This window comes from Pongo abelii, chromosome 8 (assembly GCF_028885655.2).
Source record: "Pongo abelii isolate AG06213 chromosome 8, NHGRI_mPonAbe1-v2.0_pri, whole genome shotgun sequence".
Lineage (NCBI taxonomy): Eukaryota > Metazoa > Chordata > Mammalia > Primates > Hominidae > Pongo > Pongo abelii.
In genome coordinates, this window is record NC_071993.2 from 19,156,793 (window position 1) to 19,174,218 (window position 17,426).

Below are 17,426 nucleotides of genomic sequence, written 5' to 3' on the forward strand. Positions count from 1 at the left end.
TAGTTTTGAAAGTTTTAGACAGTGTAATCAGGCAAGAAAAATTTAAAGGCATTCAAATTGGAAAGGAAGAAGTAGAAGTATCTCTGTTCATAGACAACATGATCTTAAATGTAGATTCTATTTTTTAAAAAACCTGTTAGAACTTAAAAAACTCAGCAAAGTTGCAGGATACAAAACAAACACACAAAATTCAGTTGCATTTTAGTACACTAATGATGAACAGTCTGAAAATGAAATGAATAAACCAATTTCATTTACAATAGCAACAAGAAGAATGAAATACTGAGGAATAAAGTAGACTAAAGAGACAGAAATCTTTTATATTGAAAACTATGTCATTGTTGAAAGACATTTACAAAGATATAAATGGAAAAGATATTCTGTGTCCGTAGATTGGAAGATTTAATATTGCTAAGATTTCAGTACTACCGAAAGCAATCTACAGAGTCAGTGCAATCTCAGTCAAAATTTCAATAATTTTTCTTCTGTAAAAGTAGTAAAATTTATCCTGAAATTCATGTGGAATCTCAAGGAACCTCAAATAACCAATGAATAAACAAACAAACAAATAAATAAATACCTGGGAAAAGAAGAAAGTAAGAGGTCTAACACTTCCTGATTTCAAACCTTATTAAAAAGCTACAGTACCTGAGTGTAGTATTGACATAAAGACAGCCATCTAGACCATGGAATAGAATAGAGAGCCCAGAAATAAACCTTCAAATATATGGTCAAGTGAGTTTTGAGAAGGGACCCAAGACCAGTGGGGAAAGAACAGTCTTTTCAACAAAGGTGGTGGGAAAATTGTGTAGCCACAAGCAAAATAATTGGAGTTGGACCCTTACCTTATACCATATACAACAAGGTTCCTCAAAATGGATTGAAGACCTAACTATAAGAGCTAAAACTGTAAAACTTAGTAACATAGGAGAAAAGCTTCATAATATTAGATGTGGTAAAGATTTATTCAATATGACGCCAACAGCACAGGCAACAAAACAGATACACTGGCTTCATCGAAATTAAAAACTTCTATTCGTCAAAGGACAGTATCAACAGAGTGAAAAGGCAATCCACAGAGTAGTAGAAAATATTTGCAAATCATACATCTGATAAAAGGTTGATATCAGAATGTAAAAAGAACTACAGCTTAACAACAATGATAAAAAACAAATAACCTAATTAAAAAATGAACAAAGACCTTGAATAGACATTTCTCAAAAAAGATATATAAATGTCCAATAAGCATATGAAAAGATACTCAACATTGTTCATCATTAGGAAAATACAAATAAAAACCACAGTGAGATACCACTTCACACCCATTGTGATGGCTATTATAAGCATCCAAAAAATCTCCTAGAAAATAATGTATTTAGGAAGATTTGCAGAAATTGAAACACTCGTGCTTTTCTGGTGGGAATGTAAAATGTTGTAGCCACTTTGGAAAACAGATGGCAATTCCTCAAAATATTAGAAATAGAATTACCATATGATATAGCATTTTCACTTCTTGATATATACCCCAAAGAAACCAAAGCAGGGAATCGAAAAAGTATTTGTACACCCACGTTCACAGCAGTGTTGTTCACAATAGCCCAAAGCTGAAAACCACTCAAGTGTCCATTGATAGATGAATGGATAAACAAAATTTTATATGCTACGACATAGATCAACCTTGAAGACGTTATGCTAAGTGAAATAAGCAACTCACATACACACAGAAAAACATACACTATATGATTCCTCCTATGTGAGTTACCTACATTACTCTAATTCATACAGACAGAAGGTAGAATTGTGGTTGCCAGGGGTTGAATAGGGAGAAATGGAAAGGTGGTGTTTAATGGGTACAAAGTTTCAGTTTTGCAAGATGGAACGACTTCTGGGGATAGATGATGGTGATGGTTGCTTAACAATGTGAATATACTGAATACCACAGAACTACACACTTAAAAATGGTTAAAATTATATGCCTGTAATTCCAACACTTTGGGAGGCCGAGGCTGGTGGATTGTTTGAACCCAGGAGCTCAAGATTAGCCTGAATAACATGGCAAAACACCATCTCTACAAAATGCAAAAAATTAGCCAGGTGTGGTGGTGTGCACCTGTAGTTCCAGCTACTCGGGAGGCTGAGATGGGAGGATCACTTGAGCCTGGGGAGGTCAAGACCACAATGAGCCATGATTGCACCATCACAGTCCAGCCTAGGTGACAGAGCAAGGCCCTGTCTCAAAAAAAAAAAAAAGTTTATGTAATGTATATTTTACCACAATAATGAAACAAGAGTAGGACTCTAATGGGAAGACTACAACTGTACCTTATAGAACCTGTAAGAGGAAGAAAAATGTACATCATTAATATTGACCTGGGAAAATTTTGAAATAAGTGTGGTTTCTATCTCATCTCTTCCTTTGCTAGATTTTTCATAATTCTTACATTGTGTTCTGTCTTCTAAGAACATTATGTTGTGATGCTTTACCCAGACCATACTTTCCAGAGTTAATCCTGAGTTCTGGATTATCTGAGTTTCTTCACCATTACTACAATGAAAATGTATCCTACTCATTCCCATCTTTTCAAAAGCATGCCCCAAGCTGACTGTCACTTTGGCATATTATTTAATATTTTTCTTTCCATTATCGTGTTAAAGATCAAAACTATGAGGAATTCTTTAATGATTCTATAATGAGAGAATCTGACAACGTGGAACCCGACTCAGGAGATAATTGTGGCTTCCAAGCAACCTTTGCAATCCTCCCTCTGACTGCAGTACATCTGACCTTTGGGATTATAAAATTGAAAACAAAGTGATACGTTGCACAAGTTCAAAAAGTCCAGGAACTTGGATTCTACTGATAAGTTCCTGTATAGCACTCCTAATTGTGCATTATGTTGTCCAACTTTGGTGTTATTACTTCACACTATTTAGTGATGGCTGTAATCTACATTGTGACAGATTTTATTACATCACATAGTTCCAGACTTGAATGTGGATGTGTGGCATATGAAGTTAAAAGGTAAACCAGCTACAATTCAAGGAAAATTATTCAAATTGTTTAAAATGTGCAATTCTCTATTGGGGAAAATGAGTACCTAGAAAACTTTCTGATGTATTTTTGAGTCATCTGGAAGTTATTAGAAATTTGGGATTGCTTTTTTTTTTTTTTGGTAAGAATTAATTGAAAACCTGTGCTCATTAGATTCATTTTATAACAAAAAGAACCCCTGTTGAGACTATTTAGATGAGAAAATGTTTTATTTAGCCATTTTTTTTTAGTTCTTACACTAAAAAATTATCATTATCTTGTGTATTAAAAAAACAAAGAACATTGCAAACAGACATCAACTAAGTAATTGTATTGCAGGGAAATGGTATTTAAAAAATGTTTGACCACCTGTGTGAGAATGTGTGTACCTTTCATACACATAATTGTTGAAATAGAGTGATAAAATAATTTAGAATATTTTATAATCCTAGATCATTGTAAAAATTGTTGAGAACCAAAAGAAACTTGAAAATAGATACATACTTATGTCAATACATGCATAGCTAATTGAATCTTACATTCACACAAACACATACAAGTGACTATACAATTCAGTTCTTTTTTTTGTTCAACCGGATTCCCTGGATAACTAGGAGTCTATAAGGTAATAATTTGGATATTCCAGCTATCCTAAATATTTCAAAGGCCTTATAGAAATTGTATATTTAATCATAGTATGATTCATAGACTAATAGAATTTATTTGCTCTTGAAGAGAATGACATCAACTCTATCTGGAAATACTAGTTTCCTTAGGCTGACAAGGAGCTCTATTAGATCTTTAAGTCTAGTTCAGTAATAAAAATGGGAGAGTGGATTAATAATTACGCCTCAGAGGAAAGCTTTAAGAGCTATGGTTCTAGAGTACAAAAACTTGTGTTCCACTCTCGACACTACCACTCACTAGCTCTTCTATCTTGAGCAAGTTACTTAGTGTCTGCAAGACATCATGTGAGTTATCTCATCTTTAAAATGGAAGAATAGGCTTGCTTCATGAGGCTTTCTTCTTGCTTCATATGAAGCTTTCTTCTTGCTTCATAAGAAATGTTACTTCGGCCAGACGCAGTGGCTCACACCTGTAATCCCAGCACTTTGGGAGGTTGAGGCGGGCAGATCACGAGGTCTGGAGATCGAGACCATCCTGGCTAACACAGTGAAACCCCATCTCTACTAAAAATACAAAAAATTAGCCAGGCATGGTGGTGGGCACCTGTAGTCCCAGCTACTCGGGAGGCTGAGGCAGGAGAATGGTGTGAACCTGGGAGGCGGAGCTTGCAGTGAGCTGAGATCGTGCCACTGCACTCCAGCCTGGGCGACAGAGTGAGACTCCGCCTCAAAAAAAAAAAAAAAAAGTTACTTCAAGTGGAATCCCAGTGCAGACCAATTACCTCAATGAATTGTAGCAATGAGGATTCTTGTTATTATTATACAATACAGCTAGTTGGCAAATTTTTTTAAAAATAAGGGATCTAGGAGTAAAATTAACGAAGTAGGCCATGGTGATGAAGTAGGCTTCGTGGCATGTGATTGGCTGAATCCACAGATGCTGAACCCACAGACATGCAAGCCTCATTACCAATGGCCTGTTTTATTGATTTTACTCCTAGATCCCTTATTTTGAAAGATTTTGCCAAACAGCGGTGTTCTGTAATAATAAGATTCCTCATTGCTGCAATTTATTGAGGTAATTGTTTTGTGATAGAATGAAATGAAAATTATGTTCTTTTGACTGGGTTGCCAAGCACTGTTGAACTATTAACCAGCATGTTTGCTCCAGTTACAGCTAGTGCAACTAGTCAGGAAATGAAGGAACTTGTGAGAGTGATGCAGGCATGCAGTTGAGCCCTGAAATTAGGGCTTAGCCTGGGAGGGTTCTCAGATTCACCCAGGAAAGAATTCACTAAAAGAAGTTTCAGAGTCATAGTGGAAACGCTTTGGATATATAGTCAATTGTTCAACAATTATTAAAATCATGCTCAAGGTCTGCTTCTGTGCACGTGCAGAGTTCAAGTTCAATGCAATTAAAAGCCACTTTCTACTGCAACAGAGTTTTGTTCGAGTAATTAAAAAAAATGTGGAAATCTCAAAGCCAAGTGACTCTGGTGATGGAACAGAAAGTGTAAAATCTCCATGGTTTTTTAAAGTTTGTTCTTTCTACTTTATCCAAGCTCACTGTAGTAATCTTATTTTTAATCTGTTTTGTTAGGCAACTCTGAGTCAAACTTAAAAGAGGATTAGAGTTAAAGAAATTAGGAGAATATCTTTTGCTCCTTTTTACCACTGTGGAATATGTTATTCTGAACTGAAGGTTAAAAAAACGAGAAAGAAGAACAAAGCATTATGTAACATATATTGGCTACAGCAAAAGTATTAAATGTGAATTGTGGAAATTAAAAAAGAAAAATTCAGGCTGGGTGCAGTGTCTCATGCCTGTAATCCCAGCACTTTGGGAGGCCGAGGCAGGTGGATCACTTGAGGTCAGGAGTTCGAGATCAGCTTGGCCAACATGGTGAAACCCTGTCTCTACTAAAAATACAAAAAAAAAAAAGTTAAAAAAATTAATTGAGCATGGCAGCATGCACCTGTAATCCCAGCTACTCTGGAGGCTGAGGTAGGAGAATCACTTGAACCAGGAGGTGGAGGTTGTGGCAAGCCGAGAATGCACCACTGCACTTCAGCCTGGGGCGACAGAAAGAAACTCTGTCTCAAAAAAAACAAAATTCAGAGGTTAGCTGGTGCTGTTAAACATCAATCTTTTATTTTATTGAATTGTAGCTGCTTCATGCGGAGCAGGACTAACTCATAGGTAGTGCACCTGGAGCCATGCTTGCCAGGTGTTGGCAACTGCAGTTATACCATTGTTATTTATGTGCAAATTAAGGAGCAGATTAATGCAAATTGAGGGGCAGGCTATTTAGAAATCCCTAGAAAAGGGCCGGGTGCGGTTGCTCATGCCTGTAATCCCAGCACTTTGGGAGGCCAAGGCAGGTGGATCACCTGAGGTCAGGAGTTCAAGACCATCCTGACCAACATGGAGAAACCCCGTCTCTACTAAAAATACAAAATTAGCCGGGCATGTTGGTGCATGCCTGTAATCCCAGCTACTTGGGAGGCTGAGGCAGGAGAATTGCTTGAACCCAGAAGGCAGAGGTTGTGGTGAGCCAAGATCGTGCCATTGCACTCCAGCCTGGACAACAAGAGCAAAACGCCGTCTCAAAAAAAAAAAAAAAAAAAAAAAGAAAAGGGAAGAAAGAAAGAAAGAGAAAGCAAGCAAGCAAGCAAGCAAGAAAGACATCTCTAGAAAGGGAGTGGTAACTTTTGGGTCATTGCCATGGCCTTTGGAAAATGTCATGGCACTAGTGGGAGTGTCTTATGCTAATGAGCAATTAGAGCATCTAGGGATTGTTTTTGTAGCTATCTGCTGGTTTCTGCCGGCTTCTTCACTTCATCCTGACTGGACCAGATCCTATTTTGGTTAGCAGGGTTGTGACCAGAAAACAAGTCCTATAATTCACCTACCCCAAAAAGACCATCTTCACAGTTGCTGAGGAACACAACCTGGGGAGGGACCATTTGTGGTTGAGATCATCTATTTTTAGAATGTGACATTCATAGACATTACATGGGTAGGTATTGTGAACAACCATGTGCTCCAGTTCTTCTGTTTCTCCCTAGTCTCTTGGATGTTGGATCACCCAGAGAAAGAGTCAGAAATGTCTTTGTTGTGATTGTAAACACTAAACTTTCCTCAAACACAGATTCAATGATGAGGTGCTGTACTTAATTTCAGGAGTATGTCTCAGCCACTGATGGTTGAGTTTCCATCAGAGGGGTCTCTGTGATTTGATCTGCCCAAACCTGAAATTCTGATATGCCTGCATGGCACGAAGGTGGAAGCTGAGTTTTAAGATGTAACCTTAATAATAATTCCTTATATGTTATGGTACCTAAGAGTTGTAAGGTACAATGGTCTCTTGCTATCCATGGATAGCAAGTCTGTGATATAAAATGATGTATTTGCATATAACCTATATCCTCCTGTATACTTTAAATCATCTCTAGACAATTTATAATACCTCAGACAATGTAAATATTAATACTGTGTAAATAGTTGGTATTCTTTAGGCAATAACAAGAAAAAATCTGTACGTGTTCAGTACAGATGCAATTTTTTTTCCCAAATATTTTTTATCTGCCATTGATTGAATCCACAGATGAGGAATTCATAGACGCAGAGGGCCAACTGCATTTTTATATGTATTGTATCATAGATCTTCGTAGCAATTGCTTGAGAGACACAGGACAGGATGTTATTGTTCTAATTTTGCAAGTAAAGAAAAGGCTTGCTATGGTTGAATAGTTAAGCTAAGACACTCAGTTAATAAGAATCAAAATCCAGATTAGGTCCTCAGTCTTCTGATCCTACGTTGTGTGGCATTCTTTCTATTAGAACACACTGTTTTTCGTTGTGGTAACTTATTAGAATATTGGATGCATAAAAAGCTTTGCATTAATAAAGTAGACTTAGACTTATAAGGAATAATCTTTATGTTGACTTATGTTTGTCACTTGTTGCTAAACTTTATTTTTCTGCTATTGTCTTATTTTTTAAAAAGCTAAACACAGTTGTGAAAACCAATTTTTCTTCTTTCTCATTAGGTTGGAATTATGAAAGATGTGATTTTGAGGATAGTTTCTGTAATATGGCTCAAGATCAGAGTCTGCAACCTAGTTGGACAAAGAGAAATGGGATGACTGGTCTATCACCTCCATTTTATGATCACAATGGTGATGTGTCTGGTAAATGTTTTAAATTTATTTTCTCCCTTCTCTCCCTTCCTCCTTTCCTTCCTTCCCTCCCTTCCTTCTTCGTTCTTTCCCACCTCCCTTTCTTCCATTCCCTGCCAAATGTTTAATTAGGGAAGCAAAATCTTGTCTGATATTTACATATTTGTAGTTAAAATGTCTAATTTTATGCATTTTTTAACCAGTTTCAAAATATTTATGATTTTAAAATATCACATCAGTTTCTCATAATTGGGTTCCTTGGATTCCAATAGGTCTATTTAGAGAATAATTGAGATTTTCCAGTTTTTCTTATTCTTTATGGAAATTGTAAAACATAAATGGGACAATATACCTAGATTAATTAGTCAAATTACTTTTATTTTGGCTGGACTGATTTCAGCTCTGTCTAGTACCACTTGTTTAATCAAGTTGACTAGAAAGCTCTGCTGAACTGCTCTCTAGACTTTGAGGTAGCTCTGGAGCCAGAAATTTCTTCATTTATTAACTAATAAACTCCATTCATTCAACATTGGGTACCGGGTGTTTAAGATGTATTAGGGAGGAAAAATGGACTCCATACCTGCCCTCATCTGATAGGTTTACACGTGGTAGAAAAAGGGGTAACACATTTCCTTGCATAACTAAAAGCTAGTTATTTTTATAAGTGATACTTCCCTCAAATAAATTCAATTCAATGTTAAAATATGTTTTTTGCCCTGGAGGTAATTTGAAACAAGCAAATGTTCAGGCATTGGATGTTAGTTTGGCAGTGTTTTCATAAATATTACACAAGCAGATTAGACTCCCTGGTCTGTCCCTCCCTAGCTGTAAAATCTTAAATTAAGTTTTGAGCCTTAGTTTTCACAATTTTAAGAGGGGAAATAATGATGCCAAATTTTTAGGATGGTTATTTTAAGAACTACATGAAAAATTGCTGATAGAGATTATAGAAAACCTGGCACTCAAAAATTGATGTTTAGTCCATTTCTGAATAATTTTGGTGTTGCTAATGTTACCTCTAAATTGATAAGATGGAGTTTCTTAATTTGGCTTTAATGTCAAAAATTACTTTTGTTTAGAATTCTTAACCATTTTTAGGAATCAGCCAGTTTTATTACCAAAAAGGGTCCAGCTTCACAAATAGTAACAAGCACTAATTGCAACATAGGAAACTTTTATTACAGATTTAGTTATGTTAGATGGTCTTATTGAATCTTGCTCCCAACCTAACGGCCATTGCAGTCTTACAGATTGCTGATTCCATATGTCTCTCCTTTGTTTCTTTCTTTTACTCAGAAGGTTTTTCACAGCACATATTAATTTACTGTAGAATTTTGTTTGTCAGTGGCTCTTACTGAATTCCTCTTGCTTGCCTCCTTACTGTGGAGTTAAATAGCTTCAGAAGACACTGTGCTTCCCAATTTTCTTCTCTCTCTTTCTTTTCTGCCATTTTCCCTCATTTTTTTCATGCATATTTTTAATTGCCTAGTCAAGAGGTAAAATGGGGCAATTCACATCGAAACTGAGATGTTGTATAGGCAGATACCATAGAATGATATCATCTGGGTTTACTTAAAATCTCTGGAGTCAGACTAGATGGGTTTGAATCCTAGCCCTGCCAATCAGCTAGTTTTGTAGTTTCAGTTTCCCCATCTGTAAAACAGAGATAATAATAATGCAAGCTGCATGGGAAAAAGAGACAAAATATTGCCTGCATAACTCATTGAAGGCTGGGAACTTTGGTAATAGTCATGCATCTCTTACAAATACAATTGAATGTTAACATGTAAGTAGTCTCTAGCAATAATTTTAAGTAAGCAAGTGTTCTGGCTGTAGATATTAGCTGTTGGAACATATTTATAGACAAATGGTCTGAATCCTGTCTTTACTCAAAAATTCTTATTTCATAAGTATTAACCAAAATTTGATTAACTTACTCTTGAAATGATTTGCCAGTGCTCCAAAATTATATTTTTCATTATGTAATCAATGCCTTGAGTGGCAAGTTTGAGAATCCATTAAAACATTAAAAACATCAAAAACATCACTGTTGTCAATATGTGAAGTCTAGTAAAGCTCAGGGAAAGAATGATTGAAATGTAGTACTGATTTTTAAAAGAATGTAACATTGCATATAGATAAAATATTAGTACTACAACAAAATCAAATACATCTTTGTAAGGATGGTGAAACTACTTTTAAAGATGGGAATGCAAATATGAAAGTTTTAAGTAATTCTGGAGTTCATTTGATATTAAAGGTGATAAAGGGGTTTTTAAATGTATAATTCACTTTAAGTCTACCAAAGATTAAAAAACAATTTATTTGAAAAATATTTCCCATTATGCCACAGATTATTATTTCCTAATTTGGGCATTTAAAATCAGTTTTAAATGAGGATATTAGAGCTTTTGTTATTCTGATCAATTGTTAGATCTAAAATTCATATATTATGAAACATGTACACTATTAAACACCATCCCATATTTTTATTTTGTTCTATAGTGTTCACATATATTGGTTCTATAATCTCTATATATTATGAACCCTACAAATCAATGTTATAATATTTGCTTTAGACAGCATTAAAAATAAATTTAAAAGAAGATATTCTTTTGTCATATTTATTATTTGCAGCACTCTTTATTTCTTCTACCTATCTGAGTTTGTCTCTGGTATCATTTCTCTTCAGCTTGAAGAAATTCCTTTAGTATTTCTTATAGTGCAGTTCTGCTGGTGTTAAATTATGTTAGTTTTTCCCCGTGAAAATATTTTTATTTTACCTTCATTCTTGAAATGTATTCCTACTGGATATATATTTTTTCATGTTCTTTTTTTTTTCTTTTAGTGCTTTAAAGGCATTATTTTGCTGTCTTCACCTAGTTTCTACTATGATAGCCACAATTTCTTTTTTTTTTTCTGTGTGTAATATATCTTTGTTGTTTTGATTCTTTCAGAATTTGGTCTTTATTTTTGGATTTCAGCATGAACATTTTAAATTTTATCATACTTACGTTAACTAAACTTCTTGAATCTGAAATGTACGCTGTCTGCCAATTTTGAAAAGTATTTTGCTTTTGTTTATTCAGATATTTCTTCTGTCCCATTCTCTCATTTCCTTTTTGTATTTCAATCATCAATGTGTTAGTCTGTAAGTCTAACATGCTGTTAGATGAAATCTCTCCATATATTTTGATTTTGTTTTCTGTTTTTCAGAGTGCATAATTTCAATTGATCTATCTTCAAGTTCTGTGATTTTTTCCCTTGTTACCTTCATTCTACTGATAATCCTATCCAGTGATTAAAAAAGAAATCAACCACAGATGCTCCTCAAATTATAATAGGATTATGTCTCAATAAATCCATCATAAATTGAAAATGCATTTAATACACCCAACCTACTGAGAATCATAGCTTAGTCTATCCTACCTTAAACTTGCCAAGAACATATACATTAGCCTACGGTTGGGTCAAATCATCTAACACAAGCCTATTTCATAGTAAGTATTGAATACCTCATGTAATTTATTGCATATTGTACTGAAAGTGAAAAATGGAGTGGTTGTGTCCCTCTGAAGATATATCACTTTTTCACCATCATAAAGCAGAAAAATCCTAAGTGGAACCACTCACTGTAAGTCAGGGATTGCCTGCATTGTATTTTTCAATTCTAAAATTTTTAATTGGTTGTTTTAGTTTAAAAAAGTTCTCTGTTATCTTTTCATTCATTTTAAGAATATTTTCCCTTACTTCATTGTGCATAATTACAATGGGAGTTTTAAAATCCATGCGTGCATCATCTCAGATTTACCTGCTGCTGATTAAATTTTCCGATGTATGATTATGTTGTCCTAGTTCTTTGTCATGTAATTTTGAATTTTATCCTGGATGTGTGAATGGAGGCTCTGGGATGCGTTATGTATATTTTTTCAAAGCATGGTGATAATTTGTTTAAGCAGATGATTAAGTTGCATAGACTCAAATGACAAACTTTTTTTTGTTTGTTTGTTTGTTTTCCGGAGACACAGTCTGGCTCTGTTGCCCAAGCTGGAGTGTAGTAGTGTGATCTCAGCTCACTACAGCCTCTGCCACCCAGGTTCAAGCAATTCTCCTGTGTCAGTCTCCTGAGTAGCTGGGATTACAGGCATGTGCCACCACTCCTGGCTAATTTTTGTACTTTTAGTAGAGATGAGGTTCTCCATGTTGGCCAGATTGGTCTCGAACTCCTGGCCTCAGGTGATCTCCCCACCTCAGCATCCCAAAGTGCTGGGATTATAGGCGTGAGTCACCAGGTCCAGCCTCAAATGACAAACTTTTGTATGCTGTGGGCAGCAGTCAAAATATCAATTCAATTCCTCTAGGCTTAGCTGCTAGAAGGGCTCCCTACACATGCAGGTTTCCATTTTGGCCAGAGACTTGGACAGAGATTATTCATAGAAAATGGGGCACTCATTTTTTTTCTGGCTCTCTTCTTTATAGAATTTCTTTTTTTCTGTCATACCTGGCTATTCCAGGCTGCCCTTCCTGGTTCCTCAGGCCCAGGAGAGAGCAGCCCTTCTCTCAGAGTTTTCGCCTTGCACTCCACCTGCAGCTGCAGCCGGACCCTATGCCAAAGGCTGGCAGAATTGAATTTGCTGTGATCCCTTCACCTAAGTTCCCTATCCCTTAAAAATAATGCCTCTTCTCTTTATCTCGAAGTCCTCTTGTGGTCCCAGCTTATAGATTTTTCTTGTTTTTCTAATGTAATCATTATGTTCATCACTGAGTTTCCCAGCTGAGTGAATACCAGCATCTCCTAAGCTGTTCTATGCTGCCCTTTCTGAAGGGAAACTGAGCCATAATCCATTCCTAAGTAATAGGTAGGCTCTGCTACATACAGGGTGAGTTGGGTTCTTTTATTAAGAAGAAACTGTGAAAGACCAAACATGGAGACAAGAATTCCACTTTCTCACTCTGTAGATTACGTTTCTGCAGCCTCTGTAGTCTGAATATCTGTTTATTTTTAAATCAATGAAAATTTAATGTCCATTTATTCCTTTCTATATTTGCTTTGAAAACTCTTTACTGAACATCTGTATTGCTCCGCATGCTCTTCCAGGACCTGAAGATATAAAAGTGAACAAGAATGCAGCTCTTGTCCCTGGTGAACTTGCAATCTGGTGATAGAGACATAAACAATATACACGTACTTATGATTACATATTAAAAGTTAGAAAAAAGCAACCAGCAACCATTTTCTTATTTGCACGTACACATTTCAAAGCTCACAATGTGACAAGGATACGATGTGTGTGTTTTCCAGATGTTGCTGGGGAGCATCTATATTGTTTGTAATCTGAGAAATTTCCATCGAACAACTCATCTATTCCAGGCATCTGCACGCTCTTCATTGAAAGGGCTGATAGTAAATATTTTTGGCTTTTTGGGCCATATGGTCAATGTCCCAAAAACTCTACTTTGCCATCTACACTATAAAAATAGTCATATATACACAACACATAAAGCATGGCTGTGTTATGTTAACCTTTTATTTATGAACATGGAAATGTATAATTAATATCATTGTTACATGTTTTAAAATACTTATTTTTTCGAATTTTTTTAATGATTTAAGCATGTAAAAACCCTTCTTAACTCATAGGATATGCAAAATTAGGTGGCAGGTGGATTTGTCTGTGGGTTACAGTTTGCTGCCCCCATGTCTGTTCACAATAAACATTAATTGAGCATTTTATGTCTGACACTATTCAATATTGGACATAAATGAATAAAGAATATAATTCTTCCTCCAAGAACACAGATACATTATAATCTTAATTTTAGTGCCCAGTGTTCACATTTATAGCAAACATAAGTGAAGCAAACTTTATTTCTGTATCAGAATCAGCTTTATTATGCTATTATTTAAACATGTATCTGAACTTTCAGTTAAGGGGGAAATTTTGTTACAGCAGTCAAACCTCTTTCTTTAAAATAAATACTTTTAGTACTTATTTGTACTGAGAGTACAAACAAGATGTGTTAACGAAATGGAATTACAGTGTCTTTTTTTCCACCTACCCCTCCTCCCCTTTTTTTTTTCTTTTAGACAGAGTCTCACTCTGTCACTCAGGCTGGAGTGCAGTGGCATGATCTCTTCTCACTGCAACCTCCCCCTCCCGGATTCAAGCAATTCTCCTGCCTCAGGCTCTTGAGTAGCTAGGATCACAGGCATGTGCCACCATGCCCGGCTAATACTTATATTTTTTATTAGAGATGGGGTTTCACCATGTTGGCCAGACTGGTCTTGAACTCCTGACCTCAAGTGATCTGCCCACCTTGGCCTCTCGAAGTGCTGGAATTACAGGCATGAGCCGCCACACCAGGCCTCTTAACCCATTTTTAATATGGTAGTTGTGTTATTTTAAAAGTAAAAATATTAAAATAAAAATTTATTATAAATGTATATTTATGTTGTTAGATTTATATATGCTGATTATTATTGTTAATTTTAATGCAAAAGCTTTTATTAATTCCAGTGTGTAAGACATCATGATAATGTTGTTAAGATAATAAAGACTACAGGTTTATCATCCCTTATCCAAAAATCTGAAATCCAAAGTGTTCCAAAATTGGAAACTTTTTGAGGGCAAATATGATGCCACAAGTGGAAAATTCCACACCTGACGCCTTTGGTTTCTGATGGTTTAATGTGCAGAGACTTTGTTTTATGCACAAAATTATTTTAAAACATTGTACAAAATTACCTTCAGGTTATGTGAATAAGGTGTATATGAAAAATAAATGAATTTTATGTTTAGACTTGCGTCCCATCTCTAATGTATGTGCAAATATTCCAAAATCTGAAAAAATCTGAAATCCAAAACACTGCTGGTCCCAAGCATTTTAGGTAAGAGATACTCAACCTGTATTAAGTTACAGGCTATATATCAAGGTGTTTGTGATCTCTTTGAGACACATGTTTGGGAATAAAACAATTACTTATTGGGAGAAAGAAAAAGGTACAAAATTTGGGTTTGAATAAATTTCTCTGAGACTAGAGACAAACTCTGACTCCAAAAAGTGAAAGAGCATTTGAGAAAATAGTTGAAAGATGAGTAGTATTTCAATGGATGGAGAGATGAGAGAAGTGGTATTTCAAATGGAAAGAACCACATAGGACCAGGTGGAGATAGCTGCTGTGCTCAGGCGATGACATAGAAGTCTACTATGACTAGAAATGACTAGAAACAAAGAAGATAGGCTAAAAGTGTATGTTGTGAATGTCAAGAATTGTGTCCTCCAAAGGTTACTGATTTTGCTCACCTGAACTGTTTCCTTGCCTTCTTTTTCTTCCTATACCCAAACTCCTTCACAGTTGACAATCCTATTTCTGCCACTGTCCAACCAGGCAGCAGAAATGAGAGACATTGATGGATGTTATGGCAGTGGTTGAGGAATAGTGTAAGGAATTTCAAGGGCATGCATATTTTGAGCTTAATGATTCCTTCTGTCTCAAGCCATATTTTCCAGAGAGCTTTAGTTTCTTGCACAAATTCTTTCATTGTTAAGCTAATAATGCCAAGGTCCTTGATGTCTGTGTGTTTGTGTGTGTGCATGAATTTGAAATGGGTGAACTATATGAGATTTTCATAGTCACTCAACAATGTTGACATCTTTTGTGTATTGGATAATATATTTGTTCTATTTTTCCATTTATTTCAAATTCAGAGTTATATGTCAGTGATGGAATCATAGTTGACAACTTAGATACTTATTTGAATTAACTGATACCATATCAATGAAGTTTTGCAATGGAATATTAATAGTCAAGCTGTCAGATATCTTAGAGTATTGATGAGAGCTAAAAATGATACATTCTCTAATTTCTCTATTGAAAAATAGAAATATTTTTCTATGCATCATTTGCTTTTCATTTGGCAGCAAATTTATTTTTATAGGCAGATGGCTTGATTGTTTGTTAAATTTATAGATGGATATATTCTTCAAATTAATTTAGACACAATTGAAAAAAATTCACGCTCAACAGAAGTACATAAAAATCCTATAATACTATATTAAAATAAATATATTACAAATTTCAAAAGATATATCTTTTGAACCATGATCATTTGACTGAGATTCTGTCAAATGAGGGTGACCATGATATTTTACTAATGAAATTGATTTGAACATACCCAGTAGATGTCAATTATCTGCATATGAACTCTGATAAGTATGATGAACGCTCACTTTGATTTCAAGTATCTTTCAAGTGAATTAGTCCAGGAAGCTTAAAGAGACTCAAACTACTTTAGGCTTTACAGATTTTGATCAATACCGTGGAATATTGCAAATGGAAAAAGAGAATCAAATTATTGTCTACCTAATTGTGGCAGGCAGATTATAAAATCTGCCCCTGCCCCCAATTTCCTATCCTCTGGTTATTCAATCCAAGACTAATCTGGCCACAGCTGTGAAGAGATTTTGTAAATGGGTTACTAATCAACTGACCTCAAAATCGAAAGATTATCTTGGACTGTTCAAGTGGGCTCAGTGTGATCACATGAGCCCTTAAAAGCAGAAGTGGAAGGCAGGAGAACTGAGGCAGAAGGGAAGATTAGAGAGATTTGAAGTTTGAGGACTTGACCTGCATTGCTGGCTTTGGAAATGAAGAAAGGGGATCACAAGAAAGTAATACAGGGGCCTCTAAAAGTGGAGAACAATCACTGGTTAACAGCCAGCAAAGACACAGGGATCTCAGTCTCAGGGCTACGTGGAATTGAATTCTTAGGGCTGCGTGGAATTGAATTCTGCCAACCACTTGAATGAGCTTGAAAGCATATTCATCCTCAGGGTCTTCAGAAAGGAGTACAGACAACCCTCACTTCCATTTCAGCCTTTTGTGCATCTAAGCAAAGAACCAGCTAAGCCACACCGTGCCTGGACTTCTGACTTACAGAAGCTGTGAGATAATACATTTGTGTTGTTTTAAGCCAGTAGGTGTATAGTAATTTGTTATGGAAGCAATAGAAAATGAGTACACTAATATTCAAAGTTTTTAGGGAAAGAAAGGTTTATATTTTCTTGATTGTCTATTCTTGCTAATAACGAACATTTGCAGTGAGTAAAATCTCCATTTTACTAAGTAAAGAGGAACAATTCTAAAAGTTATCTGGAGACCTGGATTCTCCTTAAACACTAATTAATGGTATGATTTGGGGGAAAATCCCTGGGCTTTCCTTTTTCTCTTTTACATGGTTCCAGTTCCTCCAGTTTTTCATTTATGTGTTTATTTTTTTTATTCTTACCCCATCTTCATTGCTTCCCTTTAGATCATGCCAGAAATTAAGGATCTGTCTTCCATTAATGCCACTTGCCCCTACTGTCCTAGCCTGTGTAATTTTGATAAAGTCAAATTTAATTATCTACCTAGCCATCATCTATCTATCTATCTATCTATCTATCTATCTATCTATCTATCTCTCTTCCATCTATGTACTTATTTATTTATTTACTTCTTTATATGGATGCTCTTGTTTTAGGTGTTACATCTAAGAAACCATTGCCTAATCCAAGGTCATAGACTTACACTTATAGTTCCTTGT

At 35.5% G+C, this 17,426-nt stretch overlaps 1 protein-coding gene across 1 annotated transcript in view; it reads left to right on the top strand.

The window, feature by feature from the left end:
* MALRD1 (MAM and LDL receptor class A domain containing 1) overlaps positions 1 to 17,426 on the top strand; it is a 678,818-nt gene that overhangs the window by 15,533 nt on the left and 645,859 nt on the right. The window contains exon 2 of the mRNA XM_024253733.2: positions 7,711 to 7,851. Coding sequence (XP_024109501.2) covers positions 7,711 to 7,851 — 141 coding nt within the window. The remainder of the gene's footprint in view (positions 1 to 7,710; positions 7,852 to 17,426) is intronic.